This window comes from Mytilus edulis, chromosome 4 (genome assembly GCF_963676685.1).
Source record: "Mytilus edulis chromosome 4, xbMytEdul2.2, whole genome shotgun sequence".
In the NCBI taxonomy this organism is placed as follows: Eukaryota; Metazoa; Mollusca; class Bivalvia; order Mytilida; family Mytilidae; genus Mytilus; species Mytilus edulis.
The window spans coordinates 59,174,923-59,196,026 of NC_092347.1; the positions used below are offsets into that span (position 1 = coordinate 59,174,923).

The 21,104-nt window shown below is 31.3% G+C and overlaps 1 protein-coding gene across 3 annotated transcripts in view; it reads left to right on the forward strand.

Annotated features, from left to right (window-relative positions):
• LOC139520086 (calpain-9-like) overlaps positions 1-18,183 on the forward strand; it is a 44,262-nt gene extending 26,079 nt beyond the window's left edge. The window contains exons 6-12 of one of the 3 annotated variants that reach the window (XM_071312510.1): positions 2,502-2,528; positions 5,234-5,397; positions 5,833-6,005; positions 10,138-10,251; positions 10,485-10,606; positions 10,862-11,079; positions 15,485-18,183. In XM_071312510.1, the coding sequence (XP_071168611.1) occupies positions 2,502-2,528; positions 5,234-5,397; positions 5,833-6,005; positions 10,138-10,251; positions 10,485-10,606; positions 10,862-11,079; positions 15,485-15,554 (888 nt within the window). In that variant the 3' untranslated portion in view covers positions 15,555-18,183. Of the gene's footprint in view, positions 1-2,501; positions 2,529-5,233; positions 5,398-5,832; positions 6,006-10,137; positions 10,252-10,484; positions 10,607-10,861; positions 11,084-15,484 lie in introns of those variants that run through there. The other 2 variants (XM_071312511.1, XM_071312512.1) reach the window with 2 other exon arrangements.
• Positions 18,184-21,104: the final 2,921 nt, after the last annotated feature.

Sequence of the window (21,104 nt, forward strand, 5' to 3'; positions counted from 1 at the left end):
ACCTTCATAGTGTGTTTGTAGGAACATCAAGATTTTGTAATGTATTATTATGCGCTGTTTTTCTATGTGACAGTCTGTATTTTCATATCTGTTCAAGAAATTGGCCAATTAAATGGTTGTGTTGTTATTTCCAATTTTTATCCCATGAACTTTGTAACAAATTTTGAAGGTAGATAATTAATGCCTATAGTCTCAGAAAATATATCACTCAAAGGGATTAACATTTTAGTTTGAACCAAATTTCGGGGGAATATTTGCCATTTCATACCTCTTTTTGCAACATATTATGGTGAACAAATGCAGAATGTTGACATGAATACACAAAAAAATGAAACATATTTCATCATTCTAACTTTTGAAAATCAAATCTATGGAGGATGCTCATTACATACATGCACATGTCTGACACAAACAGTTGACTTAATATATTATAAAGCCTAGCATAGAATACGATCGTGTGTATCAGTTTTAATTCGATTTTCTTATTGTGGAATGCTACCCTTGGTGGCCATAAAACTAGGTTTATCTCCCCGCATTTTCTTATGGCAATGCCTGAATCTAGTCATGAATATGACAGTTGTTTCCTTCTGTTGGTCTGTTGTTTGATAACGTTTAATTTGTCATTTTTGATGGACTTTCCTTCTTTTTAATTTACTATGCAGTTCGACATTTTTTTATATACTGTATTCACATTTGAATCTTAAAATTGCAAAACAAAAAAATTATCTACAATTAAGAGATACCCTTAACAAAAGCGTTATTATTCAATTTCAATATGCATTCTTTTTGGATGTGAATGGTATCATGCATATTTTGGCATACGTTGTTGTAGTCGTTTTTACATCATTATCAGGTTGATTGAAGTCACCATATTTCCATGTATTAATTCCCCGTACCGAAGCATTTATATGATATCAATATTGCAAACGTACTGTTGGTATTGTTTGTCTATGTTGTATTTTAGACAATAATTTTGGAGTTTATAATTTTTTATTGTCATGTTCTAAATTTTGATAGACTTGTGGGTATCATCCGCTTCTTTGTTTGACTGTTATGTCCTTATTAAAAGAAAAAGTTTCAACATACTCCGGAATAGCTTACCATAGATGAATTTGACTAGGTTTTTTTTGCAATTTTGTCTTAAAACTCCGAATGAGTCTTCGTATTTATTCACGAATGGCTTTCAATTGCAAGTTTTTCAATTTGGGTGTTCCTGCTGAAAGCTAATCAATCTAATGTATGTGTATCTATCTGATGAGTTAAGCCTTTTTCAACTGATTTTTATAGTTAGTTCTTATGTTGTACTGTTACACCACTGATCAAGGTTATGGGGCTGATTGGTGATCCCGCTAACATGTTTAACCCTACCACATTCTGTATGTATGTGCCTGTTAATCAGTGGTTGTCGTTTGTTTATGTTTGTTACATATTTTAATTTTTTTTTGTCATTTTTTGTTTATAAATTAGGCTGATAGTTTTCTCGTTTAAATTATTTTACATTGTCATTTCGGGGCCTTTTATAGCTTACTAAGCGGTACGGTCTTTGCTCATTGTTGAAGGCCGTACGGTGACCTATAGTTGTTTATGTTTGTGATTTGGTCTCTTGTGGATAGTTGTCTCATTGGCAATCATACCACGTCTTCTTTTTATAATCAAGACATGCGCTTAGGACGCACGCACTAGATTTATCAAAAGTTAGTCGTCATTCAGCTTCAAATTGATTTAGATATATAATGCATTTTAGAGACAACATACTATCAGTCGAATAGTTCTTATTATTCTGTAAATCTGTAATAGTTTCCTTTTATTTTTTGATAATTTCTAGCGACATGAGTTGTCACGATATAACTATGTGCAATCTTGAGTGAAGACAGAAAATATCAAGAGCAATTGATATCTTAAATCTCTAGTTTTTGAAAATGAGTTGATTTATTATGGTATATTATTTTGAAGGTATTACTTGGGATGTAAAATGTCTTTTTGATATTATAACAAAACGCTACATTATCATAAGATATATGATGATGTGGGCAAAACAACAGATCCTATTTTTCGTACAGTTGTGAATTCCCACTTCCTTGGCGCACACGTTTTCCGATTACTGACAATCTGATGGTCGTATGATCCTCCGACGGTGTACATTGTTCTACAATTTACTCCTATACAGGTTATCATCGTCCATCTAAAGTGAATTATGTTAAGGAAAAGTTCTATCTAGTATTCTAGTAATTTTCACATTCATGTTTCTATTCACAATATCATTATTTGTTATTCTTAGTCGTTATAGTATTTTTGAGTTTCTGCTTTTCTATTGTTTTGTTGCATTTGCCTAGGACTTGTCAAGGAAAAGTTTCCCATATCACCTACAAAATGTGTTTATGCTGGATAGTATCCGGAACAGAAAAAGTGATGTTTCTTTTCACGATATTATTTCAAATGAACCAATTGTTGGCATTTTTATACTTTTTCTGTCTCGCTTTTATCCTCTGTGTTTCTTTCAGGGATGTCGAATTAGAATCAGAGTTGAGGTAAGACAAAACTGTTTTGGCATCAATAAATGATTGTCATTTGCTATTAACTTTGTACTTATCACGATAATTCTACATATACACGTTATATAGCATTTGTTAATAAACTTTCCTTCAGTGCTAATGAAATATAAAGTTGATGTATATGTGCATGATAGGACCACTACTCTAATTGTAATCATGGTTTTTGCTTTCTATTTTCAATTTGAAAATAATAAAGAGGAATAAAGAATGCAAAGTGTCTGTAAATTTGATATAATGTGGCACAAAAGTAGCAAGTAGACAAAAGGAAAAGAGAAGTCATGCATTAAGGATGTTATTCGGCCTCTTTTCATTTGATATTGCTGTTAAAATAATTATTTGATGATAAAATGAACATAATATAAACATAAACCTCTCAAGTGTTTGTCATATTCTAGCATGAACAAGGATGTGCATATTACCATATCAATTGAATTCAGAGATTAATGTATGTGCTGTCACACTCAATGTGTGTAAAATCATAAATATAAGTTTTCATTTAGCTTCCGTTAATTAAAGTTTGTACTATTTTAAGTCATTATCTGTGCAGATATATACAGTAGGTTTTTAAAATTCTGTATCAGCTAGAAATGTTCAGGCTCTATAATATTTGCGTATTAATTTGGTTTTAATTTGGTTGAAAATAATAGTTAAAAACAAAACAACACCTCATATGTACAATGATAACTGTAACATTTCTGAGTTGTTATTTGCATGTATCCTTTGTCTTGTTTTACTCATTTCACAACAAATTTTTTGCACAATTGCATTGTCACGTAAATTTATTTCCAAACAAAAATTCATAAAGTACTGTTAGTGTTACATTTAGATATTATGTTCAGCATTACGAAGTGATTGTCCCTCTAACACCTAACGTCACTAAAAACTACTAAAATGTAATGCAATTTTTGAAATGTTTGTTTTGTCGGGTTTGAATCATAAACAGATATTATAAATAATCGAGTTCAGGACAGTTTACAGGGGCGTCCTCATGCGTACCCTTTTGGAATATCTCATATACATCCTTTTTGCGTATCCGAGTTTTTCAAGTTTGCATATACATAGATTTTGTTTAAACCAAATGACCACTGTCAAGGTTTTTTAGTTAAAATCTCATTATTAGTGAAACTGTCAATTTGAAGATAAATAATGACCAACTCCTACCAGGCAAATTTTACATAAATGTCACAATGAAACTTTTAATAACGGAGGGAAAAAATAACCTGAAGCAAACAAAGGGTAACGTCACAAGAATAATTTATTAATAGAAACAATGAAGTGAAAATGATGTAACTAGTAGTTAGATTAAGTCAATCTTTCGACATAATGGAAAAAAGAGAATACTACAACCCTTAGCAACCATTGCTTTATCTAATAATTGCATGTATTAGAATAATCGCTTCACTAATGCATGTACCTAGTAATCACCATGAACTTTTATTCAAATTTACAGATCATTGAGAGAGCTTTTGGTTTTCACAAACCTTTTCTTTCCTTTTAACGGAATATGTTTTTAGCTACTTTCTGCAATTATCATTTCAATTTGCAAGTACATATATATTCATTTTTATTTTTGTATTTTAATCTTTTGACAAACCAATTTTAAACAAAATATATGTATAAATTATATATACGAGGGATTGACTCGTGTTTTCCCGGAAAAAGAACAGTACGACTTTGCCTTAACATATATGTTTACATAAGTGTAGAATCATGGTTTGATTGAATTTTTACTCAAAATATTTTTTATTGACAATTACCAATTTATTGACAAGAGATTTAAATGACTAATATATTTGCTTTGCATATTGTTGTATTGCAGCACATTTAGTTATGGCAATAAGTTTTTTTCGTATGTGTACCACCATTGTCAAGTTAACTGTGTTATTTTTGGACCTATTAGAACAAGGTTGCACTTTTCTTATTAAACATCTCATAGTAGTCCAATTTCATATTTATTTTATTAAGAGTAACACACATAATTCAGTTTAATCTTGATTATCATTGAAATCAGTCCCTTCTATTTGAAAAAAAAGACAACGGTTGTTCTATATAGTTTTTAAAAACTTTTTAAAATGTAAAAAAAAAAATTCAAAAATACAACAAATATTCAGAAAAACATTGGACCTCATATATCTGTGGAAAATCATTGCACGGAGACGTATCGTGCATGTGGATATTTGTACCAAACACTTTTCATTAGACGCATAAAATATGGCATCTATCCGAGATATGCAAATTATGTGTTTATAATGGCTAGTTGACTTTAAATGTGTTATTAATTGGCACCAGTAATATTCGACATCAAGATTGACAAATATAAAAAGGTGGAAAACGACAATGCAGGAATAATTGACTTGATGAAAATTGATTTATTGACTTTAGATGATATATTTAAATGGAATACGTTAGAGGGTAGCATTTCAAACTCTCTGTAGAAAATGACATATGACTGATCATGCGTATCAATCTATCTTCAGTGTCTACTCGTTCTCACTTTGTTTTGAGTTCATCCTATTCCCTCATTTTTTTTGTTTGTTCATTCATAATAGATTTATGAGTTTTGAACATAAGTAAATACAGTTTTTTTTTCAAGAAATACTATTTAAATGTTTTATTTTCTCAAATTGCTTTCAACGAAAAATGTAAGAAACCTTCACGAATCTTGACGTTTTTCTATCCAGGATAAAGGCGATCGTGATGAAAGAGAAAAGAAAGGAATGGTGTCTAATCACAGTTATGTCATTACTGGAGTGGAAGAGATACCTTACTTACAAAATACTGCTAAACTTATCCGAATGAGAAATCCTTGGGGGGATACCGAGTGGAACGGTGCTTGGTGTGACGGGTAAGTATAAACAGGCACGCACATATGTGTATTCACTTTATTTGGCCTTTTTAACATTTTTGTATTCGAGCGTCACTGATGAGTCTTCTTGCGTACATATACAATTTCAATCCTGGTATCTATGATGACTTTATTTTTCAATGTTTAAATGTTACTGAATGATAATCCATGGATATTATGACAAATATTATCTTAAATTTTGCAGCTATATCAATAAAATAAAGTTATGAAGCTATTTTATTATTTCATCAATTATCAAATTAGATAATATTCATATTGTAATATTACAATAATAAACTATGGCACAACAAATGGATATTGCTTCATTCTTCCTCACAAAAGTGACCCAATATAATGCTTTCCTTCTTCAAGTTGTCAATTATGCGATGTACGGAATTTTGTAAATACATATACATATAAAATCTTATTCTTAAGGAGTGACGAGTGGTGTCACGTACCTGAATCTGTGCAATTAGAATTAGAATTAAAGACACAAGATGATGGGGAATTCTGGATGAATTATAGAGACTTCAGGAAAGAATACTGCAATATGATTGTGTGCAACTTGTCTCCCGATTTTGATCATGATGGAATAAGTGACAAAGCAGGTATGTTCATACATAGAATAAATTCCATATTAATTTCAGAGAGGCACCACCAAATAGTACACTAGAGGCCGTACTGGTCTTACAGAGAGGTGTTAGTTGTTATTATCCTGTTAAATTATCAATCTTGGTGCCCAATGCCTGAAAAAAATGTAAATATTATTCTGTGATAATGAAGTCCGGCCAATTAATCAAGTATTTGATAAATATCGTCTTTGCCAGATATAGTTAAAAGTTTGTTTATATTATAAACAGTCGTATAACTAATTTTAAGAAATGGTAAGTTCGTGTAGTGATTTTGCAACATGCTTAAACTTACTTGCCGTATAGCTAGCAACGGATCTCAATAGGAAACTTGAGAAGAATCATTTATGATTGTTTTGAAAGGGCAAATAGTTATTTGCGAGGAAATGACATTTTGTCGAAAATTTGCGTGTAGTTAAATCAATAAAAGGTAAAAGATAAAGGAAAAACGTCATTCGAAGGAAAATAAAATATCAATACCCGGAAGGCAAGTAAAAAGCAGAAAGTCCTATGTACGAAATTAAAGTAAAATAAACATACAACAGACTGAATCAATATTATTAATATTATTGTAGAACATTATTCCTAATGAAAAAAAGAAAGAAAATTAGACCAAACATCCTGATTAAACAGTGGTTAAAGCCCTTAAAAGAAATAACATACTGAAAGCATTTTATTCAGTCCATATTCAGTGACGCTTAAATCAAACACAAACAAAGACACATTGCCACTCTATGGCTGTAAAGAATTTGATTGCAATAGATTGCACTCTAAATTTATGCTTTTTAAACGACTTAAATGTGGTCATGAGTCTCAAAACTGAAAAAAAAAATTATGAGCATAACCAGTTGTGGTCTATTCGTATGATGTGTTTAATCATATGATTTTGTCATTTGATTAGGGACTTTCCGTTTTGAATTTTCCTCGGAGTTCAGTATTTTTGTGATTTTACTTTTTGAAAAGGTGTATATTATGCATCTACTAATAAATTGACATGGTCTTGTCTTCAAGATATTGCTTTTCTTATAATTTTATATTTTCGATTTAACCACATGACGCGTATGTTCACCATTGCGATATATATATATATATATATATATTGATAATTAGTTATATAAAGCTGACATTAGTTAGAAAAGCATATTTCACTTTTTTTTATGAAATGATAGTACTTTGATAAAGAATAACACTTTATATGTGTAGGCCAGAGACAATAAGGGACAGATTATGCAAAAAACTATTAGATGTTTATAATCATAATCCTTAAAACTTTGTGTTATACACACACCAGTAGTAATATAAATTTGCTCTTATCCCCGCATGGGTATATATAACCTGCTTTAATCCGACATTATGCGTATTATCGAGTCTTAGCGATAAAAGGAGAAAATGGTAAGTGTAAAATTGTCGAAATAAACAAATAGCACTTTTGACGTTTTATTCAGTCTATGTTGATGTTGTCATTAATTCATTTTACTCGAAGTCCCTATGGCGTAATTGAAGGAAAATGACTGCATAAAATTAAATATAACTGAAACCTGGCGAGTGTTGGTTTAAATCAAATGTTTCGACTATTATTTTTACTTTAGATAATCTGGTTCATTGTTTTTGTTTTCAATTGTACTTCTTAAACAATGGTCCTTACTTTGTACAGACATTTTCTTATGTAGAAAATGGTGGATAAAACCTGATTTCATAGCTAGCTAAACCTCTCACTTAAATAACAGTCTTATAAAATTACATTATATTGACAACGATGTTCGAAAATAGCGAATCAGCAGTTTATTGTGTAATTGTGCAAATATCTTAATAAAAGAGCGACGAGAGATACCAGAGGGACAGTCAAACTCATAAATCGAAAATAAACAGATAACGCCATTGCTAAAAATGAAAAGGACAAACAGACAAACAATAGTACACATGACACAACATAGAAAACTAAAGAATAAATAACACGAACACCACTAAAAACTAGGGGTGATCCCAGGTGCTCCGGAAGGGTAAGCAGATCCTGCTCCACATGTGGCACCCGTCGTGTTGCTTATGTTATAACAAATCCGGTAAATAGTCTAATTCGGGAGGTCATATTCATGATAGAAATAGGATTGTAGTTACGACGTAAGGGACATATTAAAAAATATACAAACAAATAAAATATTAACAAAACAAGCACAAAAAATTTAGACAAAGCACATTAGCAAAAAAAGAAACACAAGAATACAAAAATTTACCAAAACACAGCTACGCAATGACGGGGTGTATAAGTACAAAACCACGTCACATGTAACATACAAACACAAATATGCATATAGACAAGGACAGAACCACGTCATATGTATCAAAGAAACACAAAACGGCATTAAGACAAAGCACATAAGCAGAAATGAAAGACAAGAATACAAACATTTTACCATAGAACAATAACACACTGAATTATGTCAACTTTGAGTACTATCAACAGAACATTCAAAAACTATAATAGTATTACCATGTTATCGTATTAAGAAACAATAGATTGTTTGGAATTCTGTGTAAAATGTGAATTTAATTTGCCGGTTTTTTAGTTCTTAATAGAAATAAGTGATGTTGAATAATTGCCAATGAGACTATTATACACCAAAGTGAAATGAAGTGGATGCCAGCAATTTAAGTCAACTGTTATCCATTCAACAAGGAGAAAAATCTTGTACCATATATTCGGCTATAAAATGCTCCGACATGAAAAATATGAAACAATTCGTTTGAGAAATATAATGGCCTTATGTATTACAAAATAATTAACGAAAAACAGATGAAAGACATAGACCAACTACAATCACTAACCTAGAGGCTCCTGATTTGGGATAAATTTGTTTTATTGGCTAATGTAAACACCGATGAGTATTCGATCTAGATCTTGCAGTTTGTACTTAATATCTATGCACTATTTCAAACTTGATATTTGTTTTGTGTTAAACACACCTTGTGATCGTGAAAAATATCATTATTTAAGCTCCATAACGCTAAAGTAACTGATTCAAACTTTCTTTTGTCGTGATATTTAAAATTGATTAATGCCACGTTTATTTCTTTGGCTTTTATCTTTTATCTTTAACAATATCTTCAAAAGTCTATTGATAAACTGCGTTCTTTTTTTCATTCTCATTTTATCTCTATCCATTTAAATTCCTAAAATACCAACAAAGAACAATCAAATATAAAATCTGATCATGTATGTTCATCATAGAAGACACGAGTGTTACATAAAATAAATACTTGAAGCTTTTTGATTTCACGGAAGTTATTTTATATTACTGGAAAATCTAGCTTTTTTTAAATTGATTGACGTCACGCATCTCGTTCAAAGGCTGACACAATTCAGAAGTTGTTTATTGAAATAAAGTTTAAATGACATTGCGCTTTAGTATATTAGATAGTTATTTGAGTAACCTTTAATTTATTTCTAAAATGGTAATTATTGATGTTATTGCTGACAAGGCTCTGATAAAAAAATAATAACAAAAAGCTAAAACAAAGATATTATGTTGGTATTACGTTTTTCATCTTTTTATATCGTACATGAGTGGTTTTTTTTTAATTAATGAATAACAAGAAAAATCAAATATCTGCTTATATGATGTTGCTCTTGATGATGAGTTTATATAGATAGTAATTTTTCTATGTTATTTTAATTCTGCTATATGGTTTCAAGCTGACCCTGAAAAGTAATTTTACCGCATAAATTATCTACAAGCAGAATGACAAATAAATCAAAACAAACAATTATTTTGAAAAAAATCCAAAAAACAGATACAAAATGAGCATTTGAAAAACTTTGGTCGATAAAACAATGGTCGATAACAGAAAACTACTAAAACAAAACTAAAAGTTCGTGAACCAATTCTTTCAAATACTTTAAACGGACATGCTTTTTTTGCCGCTAGTTTTCTCGTTTGAATTGTTTTACTATGTCATTTCGGGGACTTTTATAGCTGACAATGCGGTATGGGCTTTGCTGATTGTTGTACGGTGACCTATAGTTGTTAATTTCTGTGTTATTTTGGTCTCTTGTGGAGAGTTGTCTCTTTGGCAATCATACCACATCTTAATTTTTTATATGTTTAAATTACAGAGTATCAGTTAAATCTTTATGGTAGATGGGCACGTGGGATAAATGCTGGTGGATGGCTTGAGTGTGAAAGCTTCCATACAAATCCACAATACATACTTACCCTCCATACAGACAGTAAGTATATCATTCTAGTAACAATAACACAATTTGACGCTATATATCTTATTTCAGTTTCTATTGATTTCACTATAGAATTATTCCTTGAAATTTGTGTACATTTGAAAAACAATCCAAACAATTACGATATGGTTTGAGGAAAAGGAACAAAGTTAATGTTCATTCATTTGTTTAAAGAAATGTGTATGCAACATTATATCTAAAACTTAACATTGTTATACATTTTTCAGTTAGCGTTCAGCGACGATTTAACGGTCGTCTTCCGGTTGTTGTATCATTATTACAAGTCTTCCAAAGGCAGCATAAATTGGATGGCGGGGAAATGTTCGCCATTGGATTTGAAATTTTTCAGGTATGTAGGTGGTTATATTAACGTTTTGTCTTAATTGAATTCTGATGACTAAGAAAATATACGGGGATTTCGAATATCTTTTCCCTGAAATTCAATACTCACACACAAAGATATATACAAACACTGGTAGTGAATCCGTTTTCTAAATGTACATTTCTTACCAGGCAAACATAGTCTCGTAAGTAAGGCTACTTATCATGAAACATGTTTTCATATTTCTGATAAACAAATTAAACTGTATTATCCATATTTCAGCTTTTTAACAGACCAACTGTAGCACTTAACAAAACATTTTTTGATCATAATGATCCACTTATGCCTGAGAATGAAGAAACCTATGCTGAATACAGAGAGACCTCTGGTCGATTCTTCCTTGACCCTGGACAATACCTCCTTGTACCAACTACTCAACAAAGTAACCAACAACGGTCATATCTCTTGCGATTGTTTAGTGTTAGCAGAATGGAATGCGTGTAAGTATAATGTTCTTCCACGTGCATATTTAGATTATAAATATCCTTGATTCAATCTTTACTAAACGCAAATTCGCTGTTTCAAAATCTAATGCATTCTGGGTTATATTTTCAAAAGTGTAAACCCAAACGTTGCGATTGGTTTAAAACGTTCTAAACAATAAAAACAATAAAAATTCAACCAATGACGTTACGTTTTTTTCATTTAGGTGTACGAACAACTAGATTACCCATAGTCCTTTAAAATCTGAAAAGGCGAATTTTGATAGAGCTCTGAAAGAAGCGGATTTTTTTTGTTAAAAAAAAACTCGTCCGTGACTTATTTTTGTTTGCGACAGAAACAACATATTTTCATGACATAACAAGCTAAAATAAGTAATAACATCAGTGGCGGATCCAGAACTTTTCCTAAGGGGGGGCCCTCTGACTGACCTAAGAGGGGGCCCACTCCAGTCATGCTTCAATGATTCCCTATATAATCAACCAAAATTTTCTCACGAAAGGGGGGGGCCCGGGCCCCCCAGGCCCCCCCCCCCCCCTGGATCCGCCTATGAACATCATTACTACACAAGTCCCCGGGAATACCTGAATAAGACTAATTGTATGAAGTCCGAGAAAATTGAGATATATAATAAATAAATAGATAGACATCGAAAAAGACTGATTTGTTGAATGAAGTTTATCTTAAGTTAGCTTATTTATTGTAATGTGTTACTTTTCGTTTCTTAAGAAATGTCATTTTATATAGCATTGTATAGTTTTGAGATCTTATACAGGCTTACTGTTATTTCATTGTTTTCCTTTTTCGATTAAACGATTTTAAAAGCCTGTAAATTGTAAAGGTACTAAATAAATTATCAAATTACCTATAAAGTTTGATTCATGTCTTATATTTTTAATTCTACATAAATTCTGACAACCATATAAAGTCGAAAACGCTGATTATCAATGTATTTGGCACAAACCTTCCGGCAAATATTGTTATAAAGCATAACGTTATTGACAGATCAATTACATTCTTCTATAAATATTTTTATAATTATCGGCCTGCTTAATAATTCAAACAATGGAGAAGAAAATGGGTTTTCAATCTGCTCTATATGTTGATAATGTTAAATATTGCATCTTCACTCCAGTTATTGGCGTTATTTATCATGTGATCAGTGTTCAATAATTTTTAAAGTTCACATGCTATCTAAACAGGTCGAGAACTCTAGATTTTCTGACGTCAGAATATATTTGCATAGTAATTTCCAAAACACAAGGCCAATATGGCCTTGAAAAACTGACCAATCGACTCAATGAACTACAATGCATTGTGGGCTACTACGAGTAAACTACTACTTAAAACACGTGGAATTAGTGGGAAAACAGTCAATTAATATATTGTCTGGGACTCTCATTACCAAAGTTTTTTTTTTGCAAATATATTTAATGTAAAATATATAACGTAATCTTCAATTTGCACGCTCAGATTAAAAAAATATTGTTTATTGGCTTCACGATTCGACTTTCTTTTTCGCCTTGCAAAAGTAGTTGAACCGGTTTTGTGCATTGTTATGAATTGAACCTGCATTAATTTCACGACATGACACAGTGAAATATCAAATGAAGTGACCACTGTCCAGTACGAAAATCATTTGAGCTCTTTTAAACCTGTATAAATTCATTCCAAAATCATTTATGCCTAGAAAAACACGGAAACTTTCATTGAAACACTTTTTTCTGTACTGAATGTGTATCAGGACCTGAACTAATAGTAAGAACATCACGATATTCATTATGTTTAAAAAATATGTGTTATGGAAGCGGCAGGGGCGGATGCAGCCATTTCAAAAAAAGGGGGCCTAACCCTGGACAAAAGGGGAGGGGGTTCAAACTACCCCATCCAAATGCACTGATCGTCCTAAAAAGGGGGTCCATCCACCGGAACCCCCGCCCTTTTGGATCCGCCACTGAGCGGGTACGGTGTATAGCTCAATCCATATTTAATAGTTTCATCCATCGATAAGGGAGCTACCAATTTTTTTTTTACTCAAAACTCCTGTCCTGCCTATTTTTTCGAATTTCATCCTAGCCCCTCCCCCCTCCCCTAAAAATCAAATGGTAGCTCCCTAATATCCGTTTGTTGCTATTTTTATCACAAAATATACCTCAGAGTTTTTTTTGTCGTTCGGCTGCTGTCCTGTTGACATATGTAAAATATCTCCAATATTAAAAGTCTCTGGATCATAGTGGGTGCCATATCAATTATTATTTTTTTCTTTCTAAAACGTGCTTTGTATATAGAAATAAGAAGATGAGATATGAGTGTCAAATGAGACATCTTTCAAAAAAAGACATAATTTAGTAAAGTAAGCAGTCATAGGTTCAATGCTGAAAAGTAAGCTATTAATGACCCAAAAATTACTTGTGTAAAACAATCCAAAGAACAAAAAAAAACAAAAAAAAACCAGGCCCAATTAAATATGTAAAAGGACAAGAAATCTATTCAAAAAAAAAAAAAAAAATTGTATAGGAGCCTGTATTTCAGTGGTTGTTTGTTTATGTGTTACATATTTGCTTTTCGTTCATTTTTTTTTTATATAATTAAGGCCGTTAGTTTTCTCGTTTGATTTTTTTTACATTGTCATACCGGGGCCTTTTATAGTTGACTATGCGGTATAAGCTTTGCTCATTGTTGATGACTGTACGGTGGTCTATAAATGTTAATTTATGTGTCTTTTTTGTCTCTTGTGGACAGTTGTCTCATTGGCAGTCATACCACATCTTTTTTATTATAGATCCAACGCCGCAATTTTCACAAAATATATCAAAATTTCAACCTTGTCGAACATACATCTAGATAAAATCATTACAGCTTATTTCCTAATGCATGTAGAGCAACACTTTGGTTAGCTTGCTTGCTTTGTTTGTATATTGTACAAAATATAAAATATACAAGTTAAATTATGCCTATATACCTATATTTTTTAAAGATGTCAATCTTATTTTCAAAGCTTGTATAAACAATTATGCAAACAAAGCAAGCAAGCCAACCAAAGTTTTACTTCGCAGGTATGAGAAATCAGCTGTAATATTTTTATTCAGTTTGGCAAATGTCCGAGCCCGTTAAAAAACTAACATACTGAAACTACAGTTGCTGACTTCACTACCTTCAAAACAAAGGGAACAGTTTGGAAGTCCCATATACTGAAATGTGACAATAAAATACTTATAGATTTTGTTAACACTGCCATGTATGTAAATATTTCTTCGCTTTTTTTACGAACACAAAATTCAAGGATCCCACATTTGCCGCTTTAATTATTTTTTAAACCGGCATTTCTGTACTCGTGAATATCAGCACCGGTTGTTATCGACGGCTTACTTTACACTATTGAGTTTGTCTCATGGGTAATTGTGTTTTTTCGCTGTTGTTTCGATGTTGTCTCACTCTGGTAGACAAATACATGAAATCTCTGTGCCATCATCAAACATGTTAATGGCTATATATCGGGAAATTCAAACCCTTTTTTCTTCGCATAGAAACAACTCTTCTTTAATCTGAGCATGGAAGTAATACTTTATATCATGAACTATGAATGGGGATACATAAAATGAAAAACTAAGCGAAATTGTGAATCCCGCATTGCACGAAAAAATGTGTTGTATTTTAGTAAATAACACGTGTTCTTGGTTGATTGTAAACACGTAGTAGTCCATCATGCATTGTGACTCATTAAGTGGATTGGTCAAAAACCTAGGTAAAAATGAATTGCGTCACATGTAAATAAACAATTACATGTGCGAGAACATAAGTATGCTAATTTATGCATTTCCATATAAGGTAGTGGTCCTGACCTGCTAAACGTTGAAGGATAAATAATCTCGAACACATTTATTTAGGGACGACATCAAAAATTCAATGAAGACTAAATAAAACTTATTTCATAGTTTGGGGGTGGGGGGTCAAAATTGCTGCAAGTTTTGTTTAATTGACATCGATTTTATATATATCCTTATTGGTCAATCAATTTTTATCAAATTAAGTTAAGAGGTGGGTCAGTAAAAAACTATATGATTAAAGTTTTTTTTTATCCTACATTGAACTTTTGATGTCGTCCCTTATGAAATGATGGAAACATTATCGGTTACGCGGATAATTCAAGTGTTTTAAAATTTGAACTTTCAATATAAAAAAAAATATGAAATAAAATTGAGAATGGAAAGTGGGAATGTGTCAAAGAGACAATAACCCGACCATAGAGCAAGCAAGTTTGATACTATAAACAGAACAAACACAAAATATGTCACATTTGTAAGCAATCAGTGTTGAATCAAATCATTCATTACACTAGTACTATGTTCTAAAATGCTAAGTATCTCCCTGTGTTTTATTCTTTACTTTTTCTTTTTTTTCCAGTCCTCTTGACAACGTCAAAGAAGGTTTAAGTGAAGAGAGTGGAACTTCATCTTCACAGCAAAGACATTGATCAAAGGAAGAACTTACTAAAAAGCTAATATAAATGAACATTCCGCTGTTATAACGACTAATATAATGTTATATTTAGGAATCTGTAGTTAAAAACTAACTTTTCAAGCAGACACATTACAATTGTTGCTTCTAAGCATGATGTTCAAGATGAATATTCCATTGACACGAGCCTACAGAAAAGATTGTCCAGATAGAGAAATCGGGATAGAAAGAAACAATTCATATTTTTACATGAACGGATTAAAATATTATGAGGCAGAACCATTTATATATGTATAGGTAAGCTGAACTAGGTCGAACTTCATCCGAACGCCTTGTTTAGCAGGAACCAAACTTGATAATAGTTGAATGATAAGGGTACTTGTAACCAAATATTGCATTTTACTCAGCCGCTAAACGTATATAAATAATTGCTTTTTAAGCAAATTTTGTAAAACAAAACACCCCTAAATCGTTAGTCAATTTTATCGTTGAGGTGAATAGCTAAAATAGCTGCGTATTTCGCAATCTTTCATTGTAAAGCAATCTTATTGGTTTGTGTGTGTTTTGCTGTCATTTTTCAGGACATGAATACCTGCTAAGTCTAATAATATCATAAACCTTTGAGAAAAACTAAAGTTTAAAAATAACTAACCAAAGATACAGGCTTTAAATTAATTTAAACTACGAACAAGCATATCTATATTCTTAAGTCCGTATCCCTTTTGTTATATGTTTATTTATAGTATACGTGTGTTATGGCTTGGGCGAAATGTCTTCACATACAACGAATATGTACAACCGTGTATTGGCTGGAACATAATGTTGTCCTGGTTTAGTATGGTACGTATACGTTGTTTTGAAAGAATGCAAAGGAAATGGCAATTGTGTCATACTAAGATGGTAATTCTAAGAAACTTTTAGCTGGGATCATGATGTAAAATTCTTTTCATTTTGATTTTACAATAAATGCATTAGTTAATTGCACAGTCTCAAAAATTCTTTGAAAATCTATTGAATTAAGATTTACTTATAGTGCAATAATTATTACAATGAAACAATAATAAGAATCACAGATAGCAAAAAAACACATTCAGACACTAAGCATACGTTTGTTCATGTTAGTAATACTGACGTAGTATAAACTCATATTCATATGTTGTGGAAATTTTTTAATTATTATGGTAATGAGCTTTCTAGCTAAATTAATATTCCAACACATTCAATTCATTTGCAAGTAAAATCATGTTCTTATGCAAGTGCCAAATCATACTTTTTATCCCAATGTATCTTGTGAGTGAATAAGGGCAGTAATTACTCAAAGGGGTTATGCATTATATTTGAGTGATAGAATAACATCACTTATTCGTCATATATCTTTCAAATATATGATTAACTGAATAAAATTACCACATTTTTGATTTTTAGTAGAAGTTCTACAGGTATCTCGAATACCTTCGCATATTTGTAGTTAGTTGACCTGATACATTTACTCTCTCAACCAATTCGGGATGATGACCGTAGAACTTACGCAATGTCTCTTTCAGTTGTTTTTGTGTTAATTATCATGCTAATGACATACGCTCAGGCAGAGGTATGTTGCTGCTGACAAATTGAAAGTTAACAACTGGAAAAGTTCAATCCTCACGTTTGTCATATATTTTATTGCGAAGTCGCCAATATGTGGCCATACATAATACATAAAAAAGATAACAGTAATAATTAAAAAGTTTTGCACCATCTTCCAACGAGAATAAATATGATACTAGTACCATATTTCAGCAAAGCATTGTAATAAAGCCAGTAATGTATATTAATTATATTAATAAGAAGATATGGTATTATTGCTATTGCGTTATTATAAAACATACGCTTAATTTTTTCAGTTATTTTTTATCTTTTGACTGCCACAAAACATTTACATATTCCTACAAAATGTGTTCAGGAATCAATGCAATAACGTTTGACAAATACTTCCATAGCTATTTGTAGTATAAAGCATATGCATTCTTGTAAGCGTGTTTATTTGTTTAATTCTGCTGAAAAAAATTTGAACTGTTGAATATTGTTTACACTGTCTATCATTAATAAATTCATCATAGATACCAGGACTAAATAATATGCAGTTCTATATAAAACATATTGCAAATTTGTTTAAACGTGGCCAAAATGTTAGCAGAAATAAAGTCAAAATGCATTTTTCATTTAACGTTAACATGTACACAAATAGACCATTGATCAATGTTATGGTTTTTTTTTCTTTTTATAAAGATTGAATAATGATCTATAGCAAAATAGCTGTTACGATTTTCGAAATGATTATCATGGGATTCGCTTGTTATTGAAGAGTTATTTGCACTTTGTCACACGAGCAAATATACATTGCAGTTGGATTAAAATTAAAATATGTTTATTTTTTAAATTGTCGTTACTGATACGTTATATGAGGAGTCATTATATTTTACATGTAAATAGCTCATATTTAACCATTATGTTTTCTTTCTTGTTCATAATGTACATGCACATGTCACACATTGTTTGATTATTATTGTTTTTATACTTTCATAGTCACAAGGTATATCTCATACACATATTTTATATATAATTATTGTTAATAAGGAGGATGTGATTAAAAATTATCAAATATTCGTTTTTGTCTTCTATATTGCACATACGGTCAACAAAATAAATGATATGGATAAGGCTATAAAGGCATGCTCAGCTATCATCTGCATTCAATATTCAATCAAGAGATATTGCACTATAGTCATCTTTTTACAACATTACGCTAAAACAAAAAGCCATCTACGCCACCGATATTTCACAACGAAACCTAAATCACTATTACGTCCGTTACTTTCCAAGTGATTCACAAAAAATACATCATCCCTCAGCATTATTCGTGTGCCTGTCCAAAATCAGAAGCTTGTGATCCAGTGCTTTTACTGTGTTTTCGACAATTAAGCAGATGGTTTTTGCCATTGATATTTTTGTCCTTTCATGGCATTTTTAAACTGACTATACAGTACGATCAGGTGTATTTATTTACTTCCTTGTACTTGTTTGGCTTTCTAATTATTTTGATCTGATCATCACTGAAGAGTCTTCTGTAAACAACAAGCGCGTACGGTGTATCAAATTATATATCCGATACCTTTGATAACTATTTACACCACTGGGTCGATGGAAATGCTAGTGAACGTTCCGTTCCCGAGGGTATCACCAGACCAGCATGACCAGTAGTCAGCACTTCTGTGTTTACATTAATATCAATTATATGGTCATTTTGATACATTTACTTTTTGCAAAAGTATGAATTATTTGAAATACTAAGGATTTTTATTCAAGGCATAGATTACCTTAGCCGTATTTGGCCCAACTTTTTGGAATTTTGGGTTCTCAATGCTCTTCAATTTCTTTTTTTTATCTGAGTATCACTGATGATGTAGACGAAACGCGCGTCTGGCGTATTAAGTGATAACCATGGTACCTTTAATAACTATTTACGGTCTCTGTTGAGTAAAAGTTTCGTATTTGTAATGATAAAAATTCATCTCACGTGTAAATATTACTAAAGCTAGGAGAGAGGATCCTTAATGGTATATACTCTAACAGATTTTGATAATTTATAGATATTCACGTCGCATCCGATGAGTAGGTAGTTTAACACAGTGATGACTGCTGTACCCATATTTTGACTTTTGTTTATTATTGTCTGTGTTGTTCACACATCGTTGTAAACTCAACGGAATTTGATGCGACTGTCATATAAGTGAGAGGTTTAGCGATATAAAACCAGGTTCAATCCACTATTTTCTACATTTGAATGCATGTACCAAGTCAGGAATATGACAGTTTTTGTCCCTTCGTTTGATGTGTTTTGTCATTTGATTTTGCCATTTGATTAGGGACTTTACGATTAAATTTTCCTCGGAGTTCAGTATTTTTGTGATTTTATATATTGATTATAGATTGTTTTAACGGTATATCAGATAACGCTTCGTTATCTTATTTTGTTAATGCTCGTTAATACTCTTTAATTTCGTTTGTGTTTTTTAATCAAAGGGTCACTGATGAGTCTTATGTAAACGTTATCTGTTAATGCTTTGAAAAGAGAGTTTGTTGAGCATTGAAAGGTCACGATCAGAGGCTTCGATATTTTCTGGTATATGTTTTACTTTCATATATAACTTGCTTCATTAGATTTTGTTATTTACAAAAAAGTAAAAATACAAAAAAACTGAACTCCGAGGAAAATTCAAAATAGAAAGTCCTTTATCAAATGACAATATCAAAGGATCAAAAACATCAAACGAATGAAAAACAAATATCGTATTCCTGCTTTAGTACAGGCAAAAAAAGTGAGACGGCCGCTATTACAAAGACAAGAAAAATGATACCCATGAAGTAAAAATGACAACTGAAAATTTATTAGGTTATGTAATTTGCAAGTGAAACATTTTAGCCACCAACGATCATAGTGAAAAACAAACGATGCGATGTCTCTGAAGTAAAAATGACAAATGAATACCATACGGATAACACTAGGAGTTGGATTGTCACATTAGTACTTAGTTAGACGAAATTGTAATGTTCTCTGTCATCTTTGGCTAATATTTGTTTGGTTTAAGGCGTTCCAGATGATGGTAATTTCAGAGAAAACTTTAGATGCAATATTTATACTAACCGAAGGGGGCATTTACAGTTAGCCTTGACTGTCCGTCCTTCCGTTCTTCCCAAAGTATATTCATGTATTATAAGAAACATTGATATTTAGCATTTATCTCCTCAGACACATTCTCTTTTTATTTTCGTTTTTACCTTTATTACCAATATGACGAAATCAGTTAATTTTTAATTCTTTTTGATATCACATAAAATTCGTAGTTTTATACACTGCTCAATAAAATCGAATTTAACGTTTAGTTTCAAAGGAATAGTTCTGTCCCAAAAAAGTCAGGGCCCAATTTCACGAAGCTGTCTTAGGACTAAGACATGTCTTAGGATGGTCTTCCGACATATCTTAGTCCTAAGTGGGTTTCACAAAGCGTTCCTAAATTAGGACATCTCTTAAAGTTGGTCATAAAGTTAGGACAACGCGAGAGGTGTCTTATGATGGTCTTATGATAGTTATACGTTTATTTATATAAATTACACTCATGTTTTATATTAATTTTGAAAAAAATATCTTATTATTATCTAATTATCTATTCTCCTGTTCCTGCTTAAAACATATATACATTGACGGATTATCAGGATTTGTCAACAATGAAAATTCGATGTATTGATATAAAAATTGCACGATTTTATCTCTTAACCTTTTATAACCAATAAAGTCGAAATTGAATTCAACTCACTTGTACTAAAACAATGTCATAATTTTATATTCTTTTTTCTTAATTTTGCATTGAAAATTTCATATTTAAATTGATGTATTGTTTAAAGATAATTTATATATAAATTACTTTTATTTTTTTATATTTATTTTGCAAATTATGTCATTATATTTATCAATACGTTTAGAATAATTTATGGTTAGACATACTACATTTACATGATATTTCCGTAG